Genomic DNA, 22,122 nt, shown 5'->3' with positions numbered 1-22,122 from the left:
TTCTTTCTTTCTTTCTTTCTTTCTTTCTTTCTTTCTTTCTTTCTTTCTTTCTTTCTGGTTTTGAACATTCACTTCCATAAGCTTGTAGCTTTTTTTATTACCTTCAAAGCAAAGCCAGGCACTGTGCTAAGTGCTTTGTTTCTATTTTATTCATTATTAATAATAATGATGATAATGATGATGATGATGATAACATTTCTACAGCACTTTGAGGTATGAAAAACACCCTACATAAGGTGACCCCAAAGTCTCAACGATGTTTAATAACTTTAAACTGCACTAAGACTTTTAGGACACCTTGTGTATTTTATCTCATTTGATTCTCACACTAGCTCTGGAAGGCAGGTGCTAATATTATCTCTGTTTTGTTGTTATTTAGTTGATCAGTTGTGTCTGACTCTTGGTGACTCCATTTAGAGTTTTCTTGGCAAAGATGCTGGAGTGGTTTGCCATTTCCTTCTCTAGTCCATTTTACAGATGAGGAAACTGAGGCAAACAAGCTGAAGTGACTTGCTCAGGGTCACACATCTAGTGTCTGAGGCCAGATTTGAACTCTGGTCTTCCTGACTCCAAGGCTGGCACTCTCTGTTTTCCAGATGAGGAAACTGAGTCTGAGAAAGTTTAAATGGCTTTGCCCAGGGTCACATAGCTAATAAATATCTGATAGAGGATTTGAACTCAGGTCTTCCTGACTCCAAACCCAACATTCTAATTGCTGTACCACCTAGTTGTACTGCTCCCCTCCCCAGTGAATATTTCATAGATTCTGTGAGTTGGAATGGCTATCAATGAGAGTATCTCATTTATAATTGAGGAATAACTGAGGCTCCTGTTCTGGGGCCATTTTAAAAGAGCCATTACCTTGGAATAATTATGGACTTTTCCCATTGGAGGGGAGCTGGCACATCCTGGCAGCAGCTCTTTGGCCCTGTCCCCCACCTCACCCCCACTACACGGGGTGGGGATGGTGTCAGAAAAGGTCTTTGATGCATGAAGTCAGGAGATGAAGGAAGCTACCTTTCAATTCCATCCCCCATCCCCCCAGTACCTGGTGGTCAGCAAAGCAGGGCAAGGGAGACATCTAGGGAACACCTGCTGTTTACAAGACCACTCAACAGCACGAAGTTGCAAAGATGATTTTCCCACGTCTAGCTCAATGTACAGAACGCTAGGGCAGGAAACAACAATTGTCCTGCAGTATATAGTCTTGGACTTGGGCCTTAAGTCACATAGCCCGTATGTGTCAGAGGCAAGACTGGAACTCAGGACTTCCCATCCCTGAAAACAACTCTCTCTCCAGTGGTGATAAACGCACTAAAGCAACTCTAAAAATAGGACCGAGAGGTCGCTGCAACACAGTAAAAAGTCATTGCCTTGATGCTCAGAAGGCCTTGGTTGGAGTTCATCATTTCCAGCTAGAATATAAGCTCCTTGAGGGCAGGAACTTTTTACATTTTTGCCCTTGTATTTCTTGCATCTAGCCTAGCAGCTGACTTACTTGACTTCCTGAATAAAGATGATGCCCAGTGCTATCTCCCTCACATGGTTATTGTAAAGTAGGTTGATGTATGTAAAACACTTTGTAGCCCTTGAAGTCACATATAAATGTCAGCTATCATCACTGCTATTACTACTACCACCACCACTACTACTACTACCACAACTACCACTACCACTATCACCATCACTACCACTATTGCTATCACCATCACTACCACTACTACTAATACCACCACCACCACTACCACTACTACCACCACCAGTACTACTGCTACTACCACTACCACCACCACCACCACCACCACCACCACTACTACTACTACTACCACTACCACTACCATTACTACTATTACTACTACTACTACTATTACTACCACCACCACCACCACCACTACTATTACTACTACTATTACTACCACTACCATTACTACTATTACTACTATTATTACTACCACTACCGTTACTACTATTACTACTACTACTACTACTACTATTACTACTACTACTACCATCACTACTACTACTACTACTACCACCACTACCACTACTACAATTAATGATTGGAGATAATAGAATTGAGTTATGTAAATATTTGAAGTTTTTTCATGTTTCCAATGTGGTTTTAAAATTGGTCTGTATTTGGTTTCCTTATTGAAAAATGAAACCTGTTTGTGAAAATATCGGTCTTGATCAGTTACCTTAAAAAAATGAACCTGGATGGTAATGCCATCCTTCCCCAAACTGAGGCTGTCTTTCCTATTCATCTTAGAGCTCCAGGGTCCCTGGAGGAGTCAGCTCCTAGTTTCTGCATTCCTTCATATCTTAAATGTGGGATCAACCCTTTTCCCCCTCCATCCACCCTTGCTCATCTTCTGCTTTGGTTTTGGTAGTGATGCCCCCCTGTGGAACACCTGGATGATGACAACCAAGCCTTCCTAAGCCCTTCCTTACCCCCCCTCCCCAAACCCCTGGTCATTCTCCCATCCAAACTATCCCTGCCAGACAAATCTTAGAATCAGAGAATCAGAGGCTCACCAGTATAAAACTGAAAGTGAAGACAACCACAGTTTTCTGAGAAATCTCAGTTTCTTCATCTGTAATATAAGGGGTTTGGACTAGAAAACTTCATGTTCTGTATCTGAGGTCCAGGGATTTGTTCAGGGTCACAAAGGGAGTAAAACTTAGACATAGAAAAATGTTGGTTTCATTGCACTGATCTAATACCCTTGGTGGTTCCCCATTCTTTATAAAATAAAGTCATATACTTTAGCAAGGCATTCAAGACCCTCTGTGATCTGGCCTTAACCCTAACTCTCCAGTCAAACTAAACAGAACTTCTCATCATCCTCCCAAATATACCCAGTTCACTCTTTCATTCCTGTTCATAAGCTGTTGTCCTCATCAGGAATACTCTGCACCCTGCTCTCTGCCCATCCAAATCCCACCTACCTTCTGACCCTAACTAGGCTTATACCCCAAAGAGATCAAAGACAGACGAAAAGGAGGACCCATATGAACAAAGATCCCTTTTTGTTGTAGTAAAGAACTGGAAACAATTAATTGGGGAGTGGCTAAACAAAATTTGGTATATAATACTTGTTATTATCATTATTATTATTATTGCCATTAATAGCTAATGTTTATATAGCACTTACTCTGTGCCAGGCACCGTGCTAAACACTTTACAGTGATCTTATTTGATTTTCACAACAATTCTGAGAGTTAAGTGCTGTTATTATCCCCATTTTACAGATGAGGAGACTGAGGCAAATAGAAGTTAAGTGACTTGCCAGGGTCACACAGTTAGTAAGTGACTAAGGTAGGATTTGAATTGAGTTATCCCTGATTCCAGGCATAGCATTCTATCCACTGTACCACTTCATTACCATATATATGATATATGTTATGTATATATAGTTATATATATATATATAGGTAGTGCAGCGGGTGATAGAGTGCTGGGTCTGGAATCAGGAAGACTCATCTTCCTGAATTCTAATCTGGCCTCAGACACTTACTAGTCGTGTGACCCTGGGCAAGTCCCTTAACCCTGTTTGCCTCAGTTTCCTCATCTGTAAAATAAGCTAGAGAAGGAAATGGCAAACCTCTCCAGTGTCTCTGCCGAGAAAACCCCAAATGGGGTCACAAAGAGTCGGACATGACTAAAAATGACTGAATAACAACAACACATATGTATATGTGTATCTATTTATATGTGCATACAATGATATATGTATGTATATGTCTGCATCTATGTATATAAACACAAATGTACATATATACACATATATGTAGTACTTTAAGGTTTGCAAAGCACTCTATAGATATTATCTCATCCCAATCCCACAACAACTTTAATGAGGTAGATGCTATTATTATCCACTCTTTACAGAGGAAACTGAGGCCAAGAAAAGTTAAGTAACTTGTCCAAGGTCACACAGCTAGGAAGTGTAGGCTTTGAGTTCAGGTCTTCCTGACTCTTAAGTCCCACCTATACTATGCTATACCGTACTATACTATACTGTACTATACTATGTAGTGTATACAATACTATATAGTACATACTATGCCACTTAGCTGTCTACCTAAGATGAGACAAAAAACGGTAGATTCAGAGAAATCTGGGAAGACTTAGATGAACAGATGCAAAGCACAGTGAGCAGAACCAGAACAGCTTACGTAAACTGCAACAGAGTAAAGGGCAACAACTTTGAAAGACTTAAGAATTCCGATCAATGAAATGATTGATAGCGAAGTATGCTTCTCACTGCTTGGGGGGTGACGGATGGACTCTAGGACTCAGGTAAGAGATACATCTTACAATGCTACACAAATTTGCTTTGCTTGACTAGACTTAGTCCTAAGGATGGTTTTTATTTGCGGAGGGGGCATTGTTATGGGGAAGGTGAATAGATAATGATACAAAAGAAAGGAAGAAAACAGCAAAAATGAAACATTTGGAAAAATACACTGAAAGAAAGAAGAAAAAAGGGAAAGAAAGAAGTTCAGAAGGGAGGCACTGACAAGAAAAAGTAGTGTTAAATTTGATATATTCTTTACCAGAAACAAAAACCCAAGCTGTAAATGACAGATTCACGGGTTTACACACAATCACATTTTTCTGTCATTTGTATATAGAAATGTTCGTGTTGGTTCATGACTGTCAAGTTCATAATAATAAAAAAAAGCAAACACATCTTCTCTCCTACAAAGGCCAGATCCAGCCCCATCTTCTCCATGAAGCCTTCCTTCCCTGATCATGACACCTGTCAGCTCCCATCAGCCTCCCTCCCCAGCTCCCTCCCTTCCCCTTACAGTTATTACCCTACCACAGTTTTTCATTTGGCATGTAATTATGTACTATTTGACATCGTTATTTACATTTACAAGAGCATTTGTCTTGTCCCCCTAATCTATAAACTTCTAGAAGGCAGAGAGCATATTTTAAGCTTACATTTTCTAACATAATCGCCATCACAGGCACTCAATAAATATTTGTCAGCTGAATGAGTGCAGGATTTACCTCCTCTTACTAATGTGATAAATAAGAGCAGGCGTTCCAAGAGCTTAGCCCTGTGGAATCAGGCTAGGAACTAATTCACATGGATCTGAAACCACACTAAAAAAAAATTGGGGTGGAATTGAGTTTACTTCTAAATCCCTGGTGGCAAAGTAGAGATACAAATTGGGCTTTATCGAATCTGCCTCTTAAAAAAGCATCCCCTTCCTGCTAAAAGATGTTTGTAAAAGGACCTCACAAACTGCCTGTTAATTATCTGCAAATCCATGTGGACACACTTTCTATGCAAAGGTAAGGATTCTCTTATCTGGGTAATAGCACCAGGTCCCTACTCAAAGCAGAATAGCAAAGACAATTTGTTCTCTAGAGGAAGCCAGTTGGTGGGGAAAGAAAGGTAGTTTCTCAATTATTATTAGCTTTATGGCATCACTTTATTTAAAAGTGCTGTTCACTTTGGATGGGGCTAGCAGGCGGATGAATTGGTCGGGAACAAAGTGCTTCACAATTCCCTTTGCCAAATAGAATCAGAGAGGGCGGGAAGGCATCAAAGCAAAGGGCACTGATATTTACAATTCCCTTCTCCTAAACTAATTAGTGGCAGATGACAAATGGACCAGTGTCACAAAAGCTGCCTTGCAATTACCATCTTAAGGTTGAGCTGAGAGCCATTCACTAACTGATGGATTACTTCACTGAGTACTCCTTGGTGCTCAGCACTGGGTGAAATAGGTGGGGACGGGCTTGGGTGGCCATCGTGTTAAGACCAAATGGCTCTGGAAGTCCATCCCAGCTCTTAGGAGTCTGTCATTCTCTGAATCCTGCCCCTTCTGTTTCCCGTGACTGGACTGCAACTTCTCCTATACAGAAGTTTTCCCCGATTCTCCTTCCTCCAGGTCCTGGGGCTCTCTTCAACCCCAAATTATCTTCTGTGTACCCCATCACCCTTTCTTTATTCAACGCACACAATGACTGCTTAAGTTGGCAACACCATTGGAGAGAAGGGAAACTGATGCATGTGGTTTTCCTTTCGATAAAAACAATGGAGGGAGGAGTTCCAGCCATGATGTAAATCAGGTTTCCTCAAATACATTTAAGTTTGCGAAGGGCTGTGTGGGTGATACGGTAGACCTGTGTAGGAAATTTGACACCACTGACCACTCTTCCTCTTCCTCCTCCATAATTTCTCATTCCTTGGTTTCTATGATGGTGCTGGCTCCCTATCCCTTGTCTGACCACTCCTGCTCTGCCTCTCTTTTGCTGGTTTGTCCTCCTACTCCCATACCTGAAGAGTAGATGTATCCCAAGGCTCTGTCCTCTTTTTATTCATTCTATGACTTCAGTGATCACTTCTGAGCAGATAACTTCAGATTTCTATATTTAATCCCAATCTGTAGTTGTCTAAAGGACATTTCCTCTTAAACATGCCACTGGTACCTGAAACTCAGTATGTCCAAAAAGCAGCTCATGCTTTCCACCTCACCCAACTTTGCAATTTCTATTGAAGACACCAAAGCCATCCTACTCCCTCAGACTGGAGTCCTCCCTCATTTTAGCTCAACCACAAACATTATTTGCCTAATATGCTAGGTGCTAAGCAAACAAAGCCAAAAAAGGAGGAGTTTGCATTCTTGGGGAAGGGTATGGAATAAAACATGTACACAGATAAATAAATACCAGGTCATTTGAGGAGGGAGAGAGTATTAATAACTGGAAGAATTAGGAATGGTGTCACAGAAAAGGTGGTACCTGACCTGAAACTTAAAGGATGATGATAATAATAATAATAGCATTTATTTATCGCCTTAAGGTTTGCAAAGCACTTGACATATACTACCTCATTTAAGTCCTTGCAACTTAACCTTGTGAGGTAGTTATTATTATTCTCATTTTACAGATGAGGAAACTGAGGCTTGACAGATGTTAAGTGACATAGCTACTCAGTATCTGAGGTGGAATTTGAACTCAGATCTTTCTGCCTTTGAGTCTGGCTCTATCTGTTATGTCACCTGGCCAGCCTGGGGTTCTCAGATGGAGGAATTCTTGTTAAATGAGAAATGTAATGTTCAGTTCTAGAAACAAACAGTCATCTGATTTGGCTGGAATGTAGTGTACATGGCCTTGTATGGTTTACTGAAATCTTCTGAAGGAAACACAGTCAAGCAGGTTGGTTTTGAAAATAGTATGTTGAATTTATCATACACTTTAAGAAACTCAAGCACTATATAATAGGTGATTGCTGCTTCATGTACAATCCTCCTGTTCTAATTTGTATATGGAAATACTCATTTTATTTGGTGTTTAAAGGTGTCAAACTCTTTCAATGAGAATGAACATGGCATCAAGGTCAGCTACTGCACTGATGGTAAATTATTCAACTTGAAAAGGCTACAAGCCAGTACTAAAGTGCAGGGAGAGTTGGTGCATGATTTTTTGTTTGCAGATGATTGTGCACTCATTACAGCCTCTGAAGTTGAGATGCAACAAAATATGGATCAGTTCTCTGCAATTAACTCCAAGAAAACACAGTTGCTACACTAGCCAGCACTATACCATCCATATGTGGAACCATAGATTACAGCAAATGGAGAAGTTTTGGATACTGTGAATAAGTTCACTTACCTTAGCATTAGACTGACTACCAAACTGGAGGTCTACTGAGCTGTTGTGCTAACCTCATTGCTGTACACCTGTGAAACCTGGACAGTAAACCAACACCATGCCAGGAAACTGAATTGCTTCCATTTGAATCGTCTTAGGAGGATTCTTGATGATCACCTGGCAGGATAAGGTACAGGACACCGAGGTCCTTTTGCGAGTTAAAGTGCCAAGCATTCAAACTCTATTGCAGAGAACACAACTCCAATGGGCTGGCCACATTGTTCAAATGCAAAATGTACGGTATGCTTGCCTAAAAGACTACGTTATGAAGAACTCACACAAGGTAAGCGATCACATGCTGGGTGAGAAGAAGTGATACAAGGACACTCCCAAAGTCTCTCTGAAGAACTCTGCATGACCCGAGAGAGGCTGGCACGGTACCGCCCAGCATGGCGCTCCCTCATCAGAACGACGCAGAATTGAAGTAGCTCCAAAGAAACTTGAGATGCACAGATTTAGAGAACCCACTCCAAATGTTGTTCTCACGGACTATCTGCGCCCGACCTGTGGTAGAACATTCCGAGCTCCTACTGCTCTGATCAGCCACAGTTAGACTCCCTGGAACTTGATTCTAGCACGGTGATGTCATTTTGGTCCTCTTCGAGAACAAAGGATAGCAACCAGCCAAGTTCACAGAAAAGTATTCCTCTTCCTTAAAAGACCAAATCGGTTGCCACCTCCTCCATAAACATTTCCCTGGTCCATCTGCCACTCCCCACGCCCATGGGGAAAGATTCAAATTTAATGAACATTTATTAAAAGTACCTTCAATCTTCAAGACCCTGTGCTCTCTCTCCCCAAATTTTCCTAGGACGATTTTTCATCCTCCCTTTGCCTCATGACACCCTACCTCACAGCAGACCTGTGCACACGTATGTATATAATAATAACATTTATGTAGAACCTTAAGATTTGGAAAACACTTTATATTATCTCATTTTAAACTTACAGCTCTGAGAGGTAACTGCTATTTGTTGTTCGGTTATTTTTCAATCGTGTCCTACTCTTCATGACCTATTTGGGGTTTTCTTGGCAGAAATAATGGAGTGATTTGCCATTTCCTTCTCCAGCTCATTTTACAGAGGAGGAAACTGAGGCAAACAGGGTTAAGTGACTTGCCCAGGGTAACACAGCTAGTAAGTATCTGAGGCTGGATTTGAACTCATAAAGAGAAATCTTCCTGACTCCAAGGCCCAGCACTCTATCCACTGCACCACCTAGCTGCCCTAGCTGCTATTATCCCCCATTTTATAGATGAGGAAACTAAGGCAGGCATAGGTTAAATGACTTGCCCAGGGTCACACAGCTGGTAAGTGTCTGAGGCTAGATTTGAACTTAGGTCTACATAATTCACCCCAGGAAGTATATTGTGAGCTCCTTTAGGGCAAATAGTGTGTCATTTTCCATTTTTAACTCTCCAGCTTATAACTTGGTCTGGCACATAGTAGGCCTTCACACAATATTGATGAATTGAACTGGATTCCCTGAGAAGTTTTATAGGAACAAACCCAAAGTCTCCAATGTTCCCACTGGAGAATTTAAACTTGAGGCTCAGTTTGTGTTTTTTTTTTAAATTATTATTTATTTTTAACATTCTTTTCTTTTTAAATTTTGATTCTGAAGTCTTTCTCTCCCCACTCCCTTCCACAGCCACTGAGAAGGCAAGCAATATATCATACACGTGAAATTATGCAAAACATATTTCCATATTAGCCATATTTTAAAAAAAGCAAGAAAAATAAAGTGAAAAAATATATTTCCATTTGCACTCAATTCATCAGTTCTCTCTTCCGAGGTGGATAGCATTTTTTAATCTTGGGTCCTTTGGAATTGTCCTGGATCTCTGTATTGATGACAGCAGCCAAATCTTTCCCAGTTGATCTTCTTTACAACATTGCTGTTACTGTGCACAATGACCTCCTGGTTCTTTTCACTTCACTTTGCATCAGTTCATAGGGGTCTCGCCATGTTTTTCTGAAAAAAAAACAAAATGCCCCCTTCCTCATTTCTTATAGCACAATAGGACTCCATCACGACCGTATACCACAACTTGTTCAGCCTGTCTCCAGTAGGTGGGCACTGCCTGGATTTCCAATTCTTTGCCACCACAAAAAGAGCTGCTGGAAACATATTTGTACATGTAGGTCCGTTTTCTCTTTCTTGGAGCTCTCTGGCAGACAGACCTAGTAGTGGTACTGCTGGGTCAATGGGTATGCAGGGTTTTATAGGCCTTCGGGCATAGTTCCAGATTGTTCTTCGGAATGGATGAGGCTCTGTTTATCGCAACCCAACCCACGTCCCAGTTGTTAACCGGAATCTGATGATTCTTTCGGTGTTCTGTCGCAGGATTGTTTTGACTCCTTTCTCTTCTTGTTGGCAGGGAGGGTATATTACTATGTTCCTTTTGGCTGGTACAGTGCAGCAGACACCAAAGTTTGGGGCGTGTTTAACAATTCACCCTTGGAGGGTGAGTTGTGCTTGGGAGATGCTGGGGACTAGGTGTCGAGTGGCTGGGAGGAGAGCGTTAAGGAACATCTCTCGGGTGGACCTGAGAGCCCGAGTACTCGTATGCGCTTCCTAGAAGTAAGGAACTGTGGATGCCAACCTTAGGAAGGAGCATTGGAGCGCTAAAGTCCGGGGTGGGGTGGGGGGATGCAGGAAAGACCTTTTGGTTCTGGGAGAGAAAGCGGGGCTCTTCGCTTCTCTCGGGGAAGCGAATCGTTCGGGGCGGGGGAGGGGTAAGTGTGAGACGCTGAACGGGCAGAGCCTGCGCGTGGAGAGGCCTCCGGCCAGCAGGGGTTTGTCCGGGACCTTTCATGTGGTGTCCGGAGGAGGCACCGGGCAGCAGGATCGGCCCGGGCAACCCCCGGCAGCTCCGCAGAAGGGAGCCAGACTGGCCGTGGCAGAATCACCGCGGGCTCCGGAGCGCAGGAAGGAAGGGCTGGGGGCGCCCCCGCCCCGCGTGGGGAGCCGGGGCGGCCGCCGTCGGGGGCCGGGATGCCAGCTGCGCCCCGCCGGCTCGAGGACGGGACGGGGCGGGGCGCGGCCCCCGCCGCCTCGCGGCCCCTGCGTCCCACGCCCGGGGCGCCCCCTCCCCAAGTTCCTGAGCCGCGGGCCGGGCCGGGCCGGGCCGGGCAGGGCGCGCGTCCCGGCGGGGGCGCCCTTGGGTACTTAAGAGCGCGGCGGCCCGGCGGGGCCGGCTCAGTCGGCGTGTGCGGGCGGCGGCGGGGGCGGAGAGGAGGAGGAGGAGGAGGAGGGGCATGGAGCAGCCGCAGCCCCGCTGATCCGCCGGGAGAGTGAGCAGCCGGCCGCACGGTGAGCTCGGGGGCCCCGGGGGAGGCTCCGGCCGCGCCGCGGGGGGCCCGCCGATGCCTGCGAGGCGCGCTGCGCCATCTTCAGCCTCCCGCCGCGGCTCCGCAGCCCCCTCCCCACTGACCCCTCCTCCCTTTCTTCCTCGCGCCTTCCCCTTCCTCCTCCGCGAGCCCCGTTTTGTGAATGAATGAATGAAGGAAGGATGAATGAATGAATGAATGAATGGGAGGGGGCAGCGGCGCCGGGGCGCGGGCTGGCTCGAGCGTGCCCCATTCGCCGAGCACCCCGCAGTCGCCCCGCTTCCGCCGCCTCCCCCAGTGCAGGGCTTTGCCGGGGCTGGCGGCTGCACGTGGGGCCCGCGGCCGAGTGCGCGGGGCGCACCTGTCCGCCCCGCCCCGCGCCGCGCCCGCGGAAAGTTTGCTGGGGGCCGGTCGGGACGCGGAGCTTGGGAGACCGTGCCGGGCGAGGGGCTCCGAGGAGACACGGAGAGCTTGCTGCCCTCGGACGTGCTTTGGCATGGGGGGGGGGGGGGGGGGGGGCGGCGGGCTGCAGCGGTTTGTGTCCGGATCGGCGAGGGCTGCCCCAATGCCAGGGGCCGGGCAGTGCCAGGACTGCAGTCAGGAGAGCCCTGGAGCCCAAAATGCAAGGAGAAAGAAAGTAGTTGCCACCCCACCGCACCCTCGACCCCCCCCTAATGTGCTTTCCCCTGTCCTTTGATGAAGGGGGCGTTTGGGAGCTGGAAGCGCTAGGTAGTGGGGGTGGGGGTGCAGCTATGCGGGTCTTTCCGCCTAACTCTTGGCAGGCATGAAGGCTGGTCACTGTGTCCTAGCCCAGGCAGGGAAGGCCTTTGAGGAGGAAGGGATTTTATAAGACCTTAAAGGTGCTGCCTTTGTTTGCATTTACCACTTGGGAAAGGGATGTAGGGGTTTAAGGAGCTCGTTTTTTTGCTTTCTCTTTTACTGATCTTTTTCTTTGTGCATGCTCCCGCCCTCTAGGGTGGTCAGAAGGTTGTCCTGCATGGATTCTTACCAGGGTGGGTTGGGACATTGAAAAAGAAGTGTTCTCCCACCCCATGAATTCTCTCAGCCCCCTTCTCCCTTAATTGCACTGCAGATTTGTGCCCCAGTTTAGTGCCAAGGAATATTCCTTAGGGGGGAAGATGCAGTGACCAGCCCCCAAGGGATATGGGTTTCTAGATGAGGAGCAGGCTGCCTTATGTGTCCTTCTGGGCCATGCCCTTAAACTGTATTCGCCCTGAAAGGGTAGGACTTTAGCACTTGTATTTCAGGCATTGTGCTAGCCCGTTAGACGTTCTATAGCTGTGGTCCGTTGCTGTGTGGAGTGAGTTTCCTTGCTGCAGATAAGAGCCTGGTGAGACCCCTTGCCACTAAGAGGGAGGAAGAAGGCCTAGAAAGTGTTAGGGGGTGGGCAGAGCCCTTACTTTCTTGTAGGGATTTGGAGTACAGGGAAAAGTACAGTAAGAACCTCCTTGGAATTGTGGGAATGAGAAGTCTCAGAGATGCTCCTTAACAAGTATGTAAGAAGTCTATATATTCTCAGTATTCTTAAATGAAGCTATTTCTTGAAAGATGAAAATGGATGGGGGGGGGGAGTGGAGGAGGAGACACAGGAGAGACAAGAATATGTGTTGCCTTTTCTAGAAGGGGCTGGAGGGGGCTACTTGGGCAGTTAGTAAGTAGCTTATGATGGGTGGTTGAGCTGCCCATTGATTCACTGAGTCTGGTGACTTGGGCAAATAGCTTCTGTGACTGCATCTTCCTCTCCAGAATATGATGAGCTGAAGATTTCCCAGGAGAGGGATCAGATTTGGATCAAATAAGCTAGAAATGGACTGTGTTGGGGGTTGGTCTGTTTGCTGCTTGGTGGCCTACACATAATGAAGGGGGTGGGGTACAGATCTCCAGGTCAGAAGCTCCTTAAATAGGAAGCAATGAGCTGAGCTGAGAAGCTATCCTGGCTCCGAATGAAGAAGTGGGAATGGGACCTGTGTTGTGCTTGTTTCACTCAGGCTCCTCTGTGGATGTCTAGATGCAGCAGACTGGAAGTTAGGGCCACTTTAGTTTACAGGAAACTCTCCAGGAGAGAGATGGCAAATGGCAGGCATGTGACCAGCAGAGGGCTGGCACCAGGACCTGCCAGCCCTTCTCTCACTCTCGATGCAGTGGTGGTGGCGGTGGCAGTGGCACCAGCAGCAGCAGCCCTCTGTGTCCTTGCCATTCCCCTGCCTGGCTTCCTTCTTGGCTTTACACATAGCTCACCTTCTCCCTGCCCTCAGCATCCATTTCCTCCTCCCCTCCCTTGCACTGTTTTCCTGTTTACTTTCCCTGCCTTGCCTCAACCCCCTTCTCAGGAAAAGGAAGGGTGAAAGGGCACAGGGAAACTTTCTCTCTCAGTTTTAATTTTTGTCCTTTGTTACTTTACCCTTACGTGTTTTTCTCTCCCCTCCTCTCCTACCCATTTGCCAGTTTGCTCCCTGTCACATCCCAGGTACCCTAAACCTCGAGCTGTCCTTTCTGCCTGTCGTTCTCTCCTGTGAAGCTGGATGTGAGAGAGGGACTCAGTTATTCTCCCCTTTCCTTATACAAAGGGTCCCATCAAAATCCCTTCTTCTTGATCCCTCTTAATTCTGGGGCCTTCCCTCTGTGGATTATCTCCAGTTTATCTTGCCTGTAGTTTGTTTGTCCATAGTTGCTGGCATGTGGTTTCCCCCACTAGACCATGAGCTCCTGCAGGGGGACAGGGACCTTCTTTTGTCTCTGTGCCCAGAGCTTAGCACAGTGCCTGGCACACAGTGGGTTCTTGGTAAGTATTTATTGCCTGGGACACAGAATTTCACTCTTCTCCCAGCCCCCCATCCTTCCCACCCCCACCAGTGGGGAGCCTCATTCTTTCTTCACTTTTCCCTCTCCCAGTGCATTAATTCCATCCCCAAGTGAGATGGGCAGCTGGAGCAGAGCAGTCACCTGAAGAAGCTTTCGTGTTGTTCACTGCCTCTTCTCGGCCCCCCCCCCCCCCCCCCGCCAAAGATGCCCATTTCTGACACATCTGTGTCGTGTTAAGTATGTAGAGTCAGGGCCAGGACCCTTTCACCTTCCTAGCTTGGAGTTGCTGAGTAGGATGCCCTAGGCACCATGGGGTCCTTAATTATTTTTACCCAGACGCCTTTGATGCCCACTGGAAGAATATTCATGGTTTTTACTCACAAGGTGGTTTCCCAGTACCAGTCCACATAGTATTTACCCACTGCCCATTCTGATGAAGGAACGTTTGCTGCCTTTCATCTTTTTTTCAGACCTCTCCTCCATTTGTATGGACGATAGTTATCAGTTCTGTTTCTTCAAGTAATAGCATGTAATGCAGATATCCATGAAAGGAAGGCTCATTACTAAGTTTGAGGATGAAGAGAAGGCTCATCTTTTTATTTTTCATCTTGCCCTAGCAAAAGACTCCCCCCTGCCCCAGTAGCTACTTCTATAGGTTGCCCTGCCCTGTCTGCCTTTTGCAAGACGCCTTTCCTTGCCCTCCCTTCCTCCCCCACTAGCGCCTTCTTCCTTCTGAGATTACCTTCCATTTACGCTGTGTAGATCTGCCCAGACACAGCTAGCTGACTGTTGTCGCCATCATTAGAACGTGAGCTCTTCCAGGGCAGGGATTTTTGTATCCCCAGAGCCTGGCACATTGTCCAGCACACAGCGGGTACTTCCTCAATGCTTGTTGTGACCTGGCAGGGTCACACCTGTAATTCCTGCTGCTCGAGGTTGGTGGATTGTTTAAGTTTGGGAGTTCTGAGCTGCAGTGCACTAAGTCATCAGGTGGCCACACTAAGGCTGGCACCAACATGGTGAACCCCTGGGAGTGGGGGCCACTAGGCTGCCTAAGGAGGGGTGAACCTGCGCTGATTGGAAGCAGAGCAGGGCAAAGCTCCCATGCCCGTCAGTCCTAGCATCTGGCCAGTGAGTGGCCATTACCCTTCTAGCCTGTGGTAGATGCAGTCTTAAAAAGCATGTTGACTGACTTTTACCCTGCCTTTCTCTTTGGACAGATGCCAGTCCACCTGAGCACAGCCCTGCGTGTAGTGGGCACCAGCCTCTTTGCCCTGGCAGTCCTGGGGGGAATCTTGGCTGCATATGTGACTGGCTATCAGTTCATCCACACAGAGAAACACTACCTCTCCTTTGGCCTGTATGGCGCTATCCTGGGCCTGCACCTCCTCATTCAGAGCCTTTTTGCCTTCTTGGAGCACCGGCGAATGCGCCGAGGAGGGCGGCCCCTGAAGCTGGCCCCAACTGTTGCTCTGTGCATTGCTGCCTACCAGGAGGACCCGGATTACCTGCGCAAGTGCCTGCGGTCTGCCCAGCGCATCTCCTTCCCCAACCTGAAAGTGGTGATGGTAGTGGATGGCAACAGGCAGGAGGACGCTTACATGCTGGACATCTTCCACGAGGTGCTGGGCTCTGAACAGACAGGCTGCTACGTCTGGCAGAGCAACTTCCATGATGTGGGAGAGGGAGAGTCAGAGGATAGTCTGAAGGAGGGCATGGGGCGTGTCCGTGAGGTGGTTCGAGGCAGCACCTTCTCCTGTATCATGCAGAAGTGGGGTGGCAAACGGGAGGTGATGTACACAGCCTTCAAAGCCCTCGGTGACTCCGTGGATTACATTCAGGTATGTGAGTGGTCAGGAAGCAAAACTTAAAAGCTAGTTTTGGGGATTAGGGGGAGGGATAGGGAAACCTGGAAGACCAATCCCATTGCCTGACAACAAATGAAGGATAGAAGGGGAAGAGGGAACAAGCATTTATATAGCGCATACTACGTGCCAGGCACTGTGCTGAGAGCTTTACAAATATTACCTCATTTCATTCATACAACCCTGAGAAGTAGGTGCTGTTATTGTCCCAGTTGAGGAAACTGAGGCAGAAAGGTTCAGTGATTTGGCCAGGGGGACACTGGACATGAACTCGTCTTCCTGACCCCAAGTCCAATACTTTATCAACCACACCACCCAGCTGCCTCAGGATCCGGCCCTTAACCAAATTATGAATCCTAACAACAATATCCCCAATACACAATCATCTGACATCCACCTAAACCCTTACCATTCTGAGCCTGCATCTCCTGCCCAGGGGCATATGTCAGGTCTTCCTGACTCTAGTCATCTTGCTCTATCCCTGTGCCACCTAGTGGCCTGGCCAGAGGATCACTGAAATTAGAGCTGGAAGGAAGCTCAGACAATATCTGGGCCAACTCCCTTACAAGAGAGATAAAGAAACCAAGGCTCATACAAGTTACGTGACTTCTCAGGGTCTGGTACACAGTGGGAACCTAGTAAATGCTAATAAATTGCAAGGACAGGATTTAAATCCACATCCTTTGACTCTGAAACCACCATTCTTCCCCCAATATCTACTGTCCTGCCTGTAAGCTCTACCCACCTCTAGGAAACCTTTGCTCAGGTGCCTGAATTGGAAGGTCCTGTTCCTAGTTAGTAATGGGTAAATAATTTGGGGGGGGATGCCTAGCATTTCCCTATTAAATGGGGGGAATACGTCTTCTTCACCCTGGGGTAACTAGAGGCTGAGGAGCTCCTGAGACCGATCTGGAAGGCACGTTCGTTCGTGTCCTGGCTCCTTTGGTGGACTCTCTATTTATCAATTCAAGGTTCTACTAATTCAGAGTTTTCGGTGATGCGAATATTCATTACAGGAAGGCTCTATCAAAGATCCTTTAGTCTTTATAAACTAATTGTTTAAGTTCCACCATCTGTGAGGGCAGAGGCCCTGTCATCTAGCAGAGTGCTCGCTGCATAGTGGGTATTTAGTAAATATTTGCTAAATGCAAATGAATGACTTTCTAAGTCTCCAGTTTCTCTGTTCGTGGGTTTAAACCTTGCATTTCAGAGAGGGAAGCTGGGTTTGGAAAAGTTTCCATTTTGTAGTTTATCATGGGGTCTTTTTTCAAACTCCCCCCCCCTTTTTTTTTTTTGCTCAGGAATCCAGAATTTCAAATAGGACAGTGTTGCTCTGGTTGAAAGTTTCTTCAGAAGTACACATTGATCCATGTTGTTCTTGCCCACAAAAGCCACTCCCTCCTTTGAGGCCTACAATTCCTAAAGAAAACTAGTTAAAAAGAAATCTTGCTTCCTGTGTGTTTTGCTGGGTCAACGAGAGCTGTGTCCCAGGTGCTTGTTTTCCTTCCATTTTACTGCTGTGGGATTCTGCCTAAAGGCAGAATCAGCAAAGGATAATTGGTTCTGATGAGTTATGGATGTGATGTATATTGGTAGGGCTTGAAACAGGTGCATCCTTCTTCCTGACCCAAGATTTCAATTCATGCCTCTTCCCAGAGGGGGAGAAAACCACACTATGACCTCTCAACAGCCCAGTTCAGAAAAGGTGCTTCTTGCCTTGGTATCTTCATTCATCTAGGAATGAATCTCTTTAGGAAAGTGGATAGTAGGAGCAGAGAGGGAAATGATTTGAAGTTGAATAATAAGGAAAAAAGTAGGAATGAGTGAATTCTTCTGGGAAAGGTATCCTTAGAGTCCAGGGAGGAGGATTCTGGGAATCTCTTCTTAGTTCGGGAGATTCCCCTGGAATTGATGTTGTCAACATGCTTTGGATTATTCCATTTGTAGATTACCCAGACTTCTTTTATTCTGACTAAACTACAGATGAATTGTAGCTCTAACAACCCACTTGGCTATTTTATGCCTTGCTGGTATCCCCATTGCAGGCTGAACAAAGAATAAAAAGGGTATACTCCAGTCATTTATGGGCCTGAAATCAGGAAGCTCTGAGTTCAGACACATCTCAGACACTTACTAGTTGTATGACCTTGGGCCAGTCACTTAACTTCTGTTTGCCTCAATTTCCTCATCTGTAAAATGGGGATAATAACAGTACCTACTTCCCAGGGTTATGATATGGATCATATGAGATAATAATTGTAAAGCACTTAGCACAGTGCCTGGCACATAGCAAAAACAATATAAAATATTAGCTAATATTATTATTAAAGTTTTTAGTAATTGGCAGAAGTGAAATTTTAAAAATTTATCTCCAGCATTTTTTTTCACGTTTGGAAGGAATGACTTGAAATTTTAAGCATATCAGTAAACTGTTCTTACCCACTTTGCTTTCTTATTTCAAACTGAGTAGGCTACACATGCCATTCTATTTCTGTAGAGACTTAAGTTTGAAGTCAGCAACTGGATTTTTGACTGACCTAGAATGTGGTCTTTGGTTGTTCTGAGAATATGGACCTGATGAAAGTTGGGAAGAGGCCAAAGGGGCAGACTGATACTAGGTTTTATCAAGAACCTTAATGAGGAGGGTAATAATGGCCTTATACTCTGACCCCAAATATGACATTTGACTTCTAGGGAGATATGTGACCTTGAGCAAATCACTTAACTCCTACTTAACCTGGATCTTGGTTTCCTCACTGTAAAATGAACTGGACTAGTTGGCCATTGACAGGTCTTCTCTGTCGCCAGGGGTCCTTTCTATCTGGTTCACAGGTAAAATCTTTATATGTCTTACCTCTCCAGGCAGAATGTGAGCTCCTTGAGAGAGGGACTCTCCTTTTCTGTTGATATCCCCGGTGCTTAGAGAATGCTTTACACATAGTTCTAATTTAATAAATGCCTTTCCTTCATTCTTAGATTAGAATAATGCTCAATTCTCAGTTTAACTTCTCAAGATGAGGTTTGTGGGTTCCAGCCACAGGCATGGTTTAGAAATAACAAGAGAAGGCCATGGCAGCTGCCCTTCAAGTGGCCCTGGCTTGTCCCCCAATCACAGGATTATAAGAAGTAGAACCCAAGAATAAAAGGCAAAGGAGCATATGTCGTAAATATCATCTTTGGAGCTTGATCTGATCAGCGGCTGCTTATTCCCTAGAGTACAGATTACACGGCTACTTTTTACTTTTTCTGGAAGAACCTAAAAGGACATCAGACTAGCCTCACAGCTCCCAAGGACTGCTGCAGCTCCTGCTGAGCCCCTTCTGCCCAAGAACCATTGCCTCCTTCAGGGCCTTTCCTCGGCAGCAGCTTTTTTTTCTTCTTCAGTTTTTTAACATTTTTATTTAAAGTTTTGAGTTCCAAGTTGTATCCTTCCTTCCCCTTCCCCCTCCCTGAGACAGTAAGCAATCAGATATAGGTTATACATGCTCCAGCAGAAGTTCTTAATACCTTTGAAGCTCTAAGCCTCACCCTGCATGCAGATGCTGTAGTTTGGGAATTGGCTTTGGTAGCTATAACCTCTTTTATCCTGCTCCAGGCTGCACTACCCTCTTGTGATTGGGCTTATCTGAATTGCTAAACTTAATGGACTTTTATTTTAACCTCCAGATGTACAAATGTCGCACTCTGAATGGAGGTGATATGACGGGGACATATCCTTGGGGGGTCTAAGTCGATTGGGCAGATCAGCCACTGTTTGTCACATGACTTGTTCCTGGACACCTGCTCCCCCAAATAAAAAAAAATTTGGATACATAGGGACTCTATTACAGGAGCTAAAACTAACTCTCATTCATCCCCAAGGCTTCCTTCCAGTAGCCATGGAAAGGGCTCCTCATTAGGAGCTAGGTAGCTTATTCTTATTTAGATGTGAAACCTAAAACCCAAACCCTACTGTTCCTCTCTCCACCTCCCTCCTTACCCTCAAATGCAAAATGGTAAAGCAGGGAGGGTGGGGGTGTGCTGCAGGAGGTAGTGATAAATGATCAAAGGGACTTTTTGGGGTCTGGGGATCTGAGCCTAAGCGGTGCTGACTGTGTGCTTATTCCGTCAGGTGTGTGACTCAGACACAGTGCTGGATCCAGCGTGTACTGTGGAGATGCTTCGAGTTCTGGAGGAGGACCCCCAAGTGGGTGGAGTCGGGGGAGATGTCCAAGTAAGACATATTTAGAGATTTCCCAGGGATGCCCTATTGGCATATTTCTTATTTTTAATTTGATGTGGCCAGAGTAAAGCACTGGGCTTAGGGTGGGGAGAACACAGTTTTCCACCCCTCTTCTTTTGTGTGACTAACTTGGGTAGCTTTGGAAAGAAGAGAATGGGATTTGAGAGCTGTAGATATAGAAGACTTAGATTCCAGTGGGGAAAATTTGGACCACTTGACAATCAGGTCTTCCCAGGAGAAGGTCAGTGATAATTTTTTTAAGATGGGAATCTCTCGTCTTTGAGCAACTCTTCAAAACACTCAGATGTTCCCTTTCGGGAATTCCATTTGTGGACTAAAGAACTCTTAGGGATCCACCGTTTAGTTAATGACATTAGGGGTCCATATTCTCTTTAAGAGGTACTGCTTGTAGGGAAAAGTCAAGAGAAGCTTCTTGGGCGGGATAGTAGAGGTCTATCAGTCAATAAGCATTTATTAAGCACCTATCACTTGCCAAGTACTGTACTTAAGGGCTGGGGAGTTAATGAAAGACAAAAGACAATCCTTGTTCTCTGGGAGCTCATAGTCTAATAAGGGAGGTGATATGTAAATCACTATATACAAATAAGATATATACAAGTTAAATGGGAGATGCTCCGATAGTGGGAAGGCACTAACATTAAGGGTGATCAGGAAAGGCTTCCTGCAGAAAATAGGACTTTAGCGGGAACCTGAAGGAAGTTAGGGAAGCAAGGTGGCAGAGATGCGGAGGGACAGCATTCTAGGCACGAGGAACAATCTACTCTTTCTTCACCAGTCTGTTACAGTATCATTTGCTATAGGGTGCTGGCTGTTATCATTTGGTAATATAATTACAGAGTTTTAAGTTAGTAAACAGAATGGCAAACTGCAGTGTGGAGTTGGAACTGGGTGCCTAGGAAATTCAGATTGGGCTTATTTCTTGCCACCCTCAAATATGTTTTCACTAGACAGTCTAGAACTGGAAGCTGGAAATTTTCCTTGGACACCAGAGTAGCCCTTTAGCAATGTCTCCTTTATTCCCTATGCTGTTCTTTGTGGCAGGAGGACTTACAGATGCTTTGGATTAGAAAACCCGTGAATTCCGGGAAGATCTAGACGCTTTTGTTTGTTGCCTCTAGTTGTCAGAAAAATGAAGAGTGTGTTGAAGCTAACAAGACTTCTCTTGTTCCTTTTTAGATCCTCAACAAATATGACTCCTGGATCTCCTTCTTGAGCAGTGTGAGGTACTGGATGGCCTTTAATGTGGAGAGAGCCTGCCAGTCCTATTTTGGGTGTGTTCAGTGCATAAGTGGGCCCTTAGGCATGTACCGAAACACCCTTCTTCAGCAGTTCCTAGAAGACTGGTACCACCAGAAATTTCTGGGCAGCAAGTGTAGCTTTGGGGATGACCGGCACCTTACCAATCGAGTTTTGAGCCTTGGCTACCAGACTAAGTACACTGCACGCTCAAAGTGCCTCACAGAGACCCCTACAAAGTACCTACGTTGGCTCAACCAACAGACCCGATGGAGCAAATCTTACTTCCGGGAGTGGCTCTACAATTCCCTGTGGTTCCATAAGCACCACCTCTGGATGACCTATGAGTCTGTGGTGACAGGTTTCTTTCCCTTCTTTCTTATTGCTACTGTCATCCAGTTGTTCTATCGGGGCCGTGTCTGGAACATCCTCCTCTTCTTGTTAACAGTGCAGCTTGTGGGCATCATCAAGGCTACTTATGCTTGCTTCCTTCGGGGCAATGCAGAAATGATATTCATGTCCCTTTACTCACTCCTTTACATGTCCAGCCTTCTGCCAGCCAAGATCTTTGCCATTGCCACCATCAACAAATCTGGGTGGGGCACTTCAGGCCGAAAAACCGTTGTCGTGAACTTCATTGGCCTCATCCCTGTGTCCATTTGGGTAGCAGTCCTTCTGGGAGGGTTGGCCTACACAGCTTATTGCCAGGACCTTTTCAGTGAGACAGAGCTGGCCTTCCTAGTATCTGGGGCCATCTTATATGCCTGCTATTGGGTAGCTCTCCTTATGCTGTATTTGGCCATCATTGCCCGACGTTGTGGAAGAAAACCTGAGCAATACAGCTTGGCATTTGCTGAGGTGTGACCATCAAGGGCAGCTCTTTGAGCAATGTGGGAAAAGTGCAATGGGCCAGGGAGGGGAAGGGGTAAACTTGACTCCTACCAG

General features: G+C 46.0%; 1 protein-coding gene across 4 annotated transcripts; it reads left to right on the top strand.

Moving 5' to 3' along the window:
• The first annotated feature begins 9,749 nt into the window (after positions 1-9,749).
• HAS3 (hyaluronan synthase 3) lies at positions 9,750-22,094 on the top strand. Of its 4 annotated transcripts, none has more exons than XM_027846146.1 (4): positions 9,750-10,145; positions 15,054-15,674; positions 19,810-19,911; positions 21,118-22,094. In XM_027846146.1, the coding sequence occupies exons 1-4, from the start codon at positions 9,999-10,001 to the stop codon at positions 22,039-22,041; spliced, it is 1,794 nt and encodes a 597-aa protein (XP_027701947.1). In that variant the 5' UTR covers positions 9,750-9,998; the 3' UTR covers positions 22,042-22,094. The 4 variants fall into 4 exon arrangements, with proteins under 4 accessions (XP_027701947.1, XP_027701958.1, XP_027701965.1 ...); XM_027846157.1 differs by lacking the exon at positions 9,750-10,145 and adding an exon at positions 10,155-10,261; XM_027846164.1 differs by lacking the exon at positions 9,750-10,145 and adding an exon at positions 10,904-10,993.
• Positions 22,095-22,122: the final 28 nt, after the last annotated feature.

This window comes from Vombatus ursinus, unplaced genomic scaffold (genome assembly GCF_900497805.2).
Source record: "Vombatus ursinus unplaced genomic scaffold, bare-nosed wombat genome assembly UNPS02005286.1, whole genome shotgun sequence".
Classification (NCBI taxonomy): domain Eukaryota; kingdom Metazoa; phylum Chordata; class Mammalia; order Diprotodontia; family Vombatidae; genus Vombatus; species Vombatus ursinus.
This window is presented reverse-complemented; position numbering and strand designations above follow the sequence as displayed.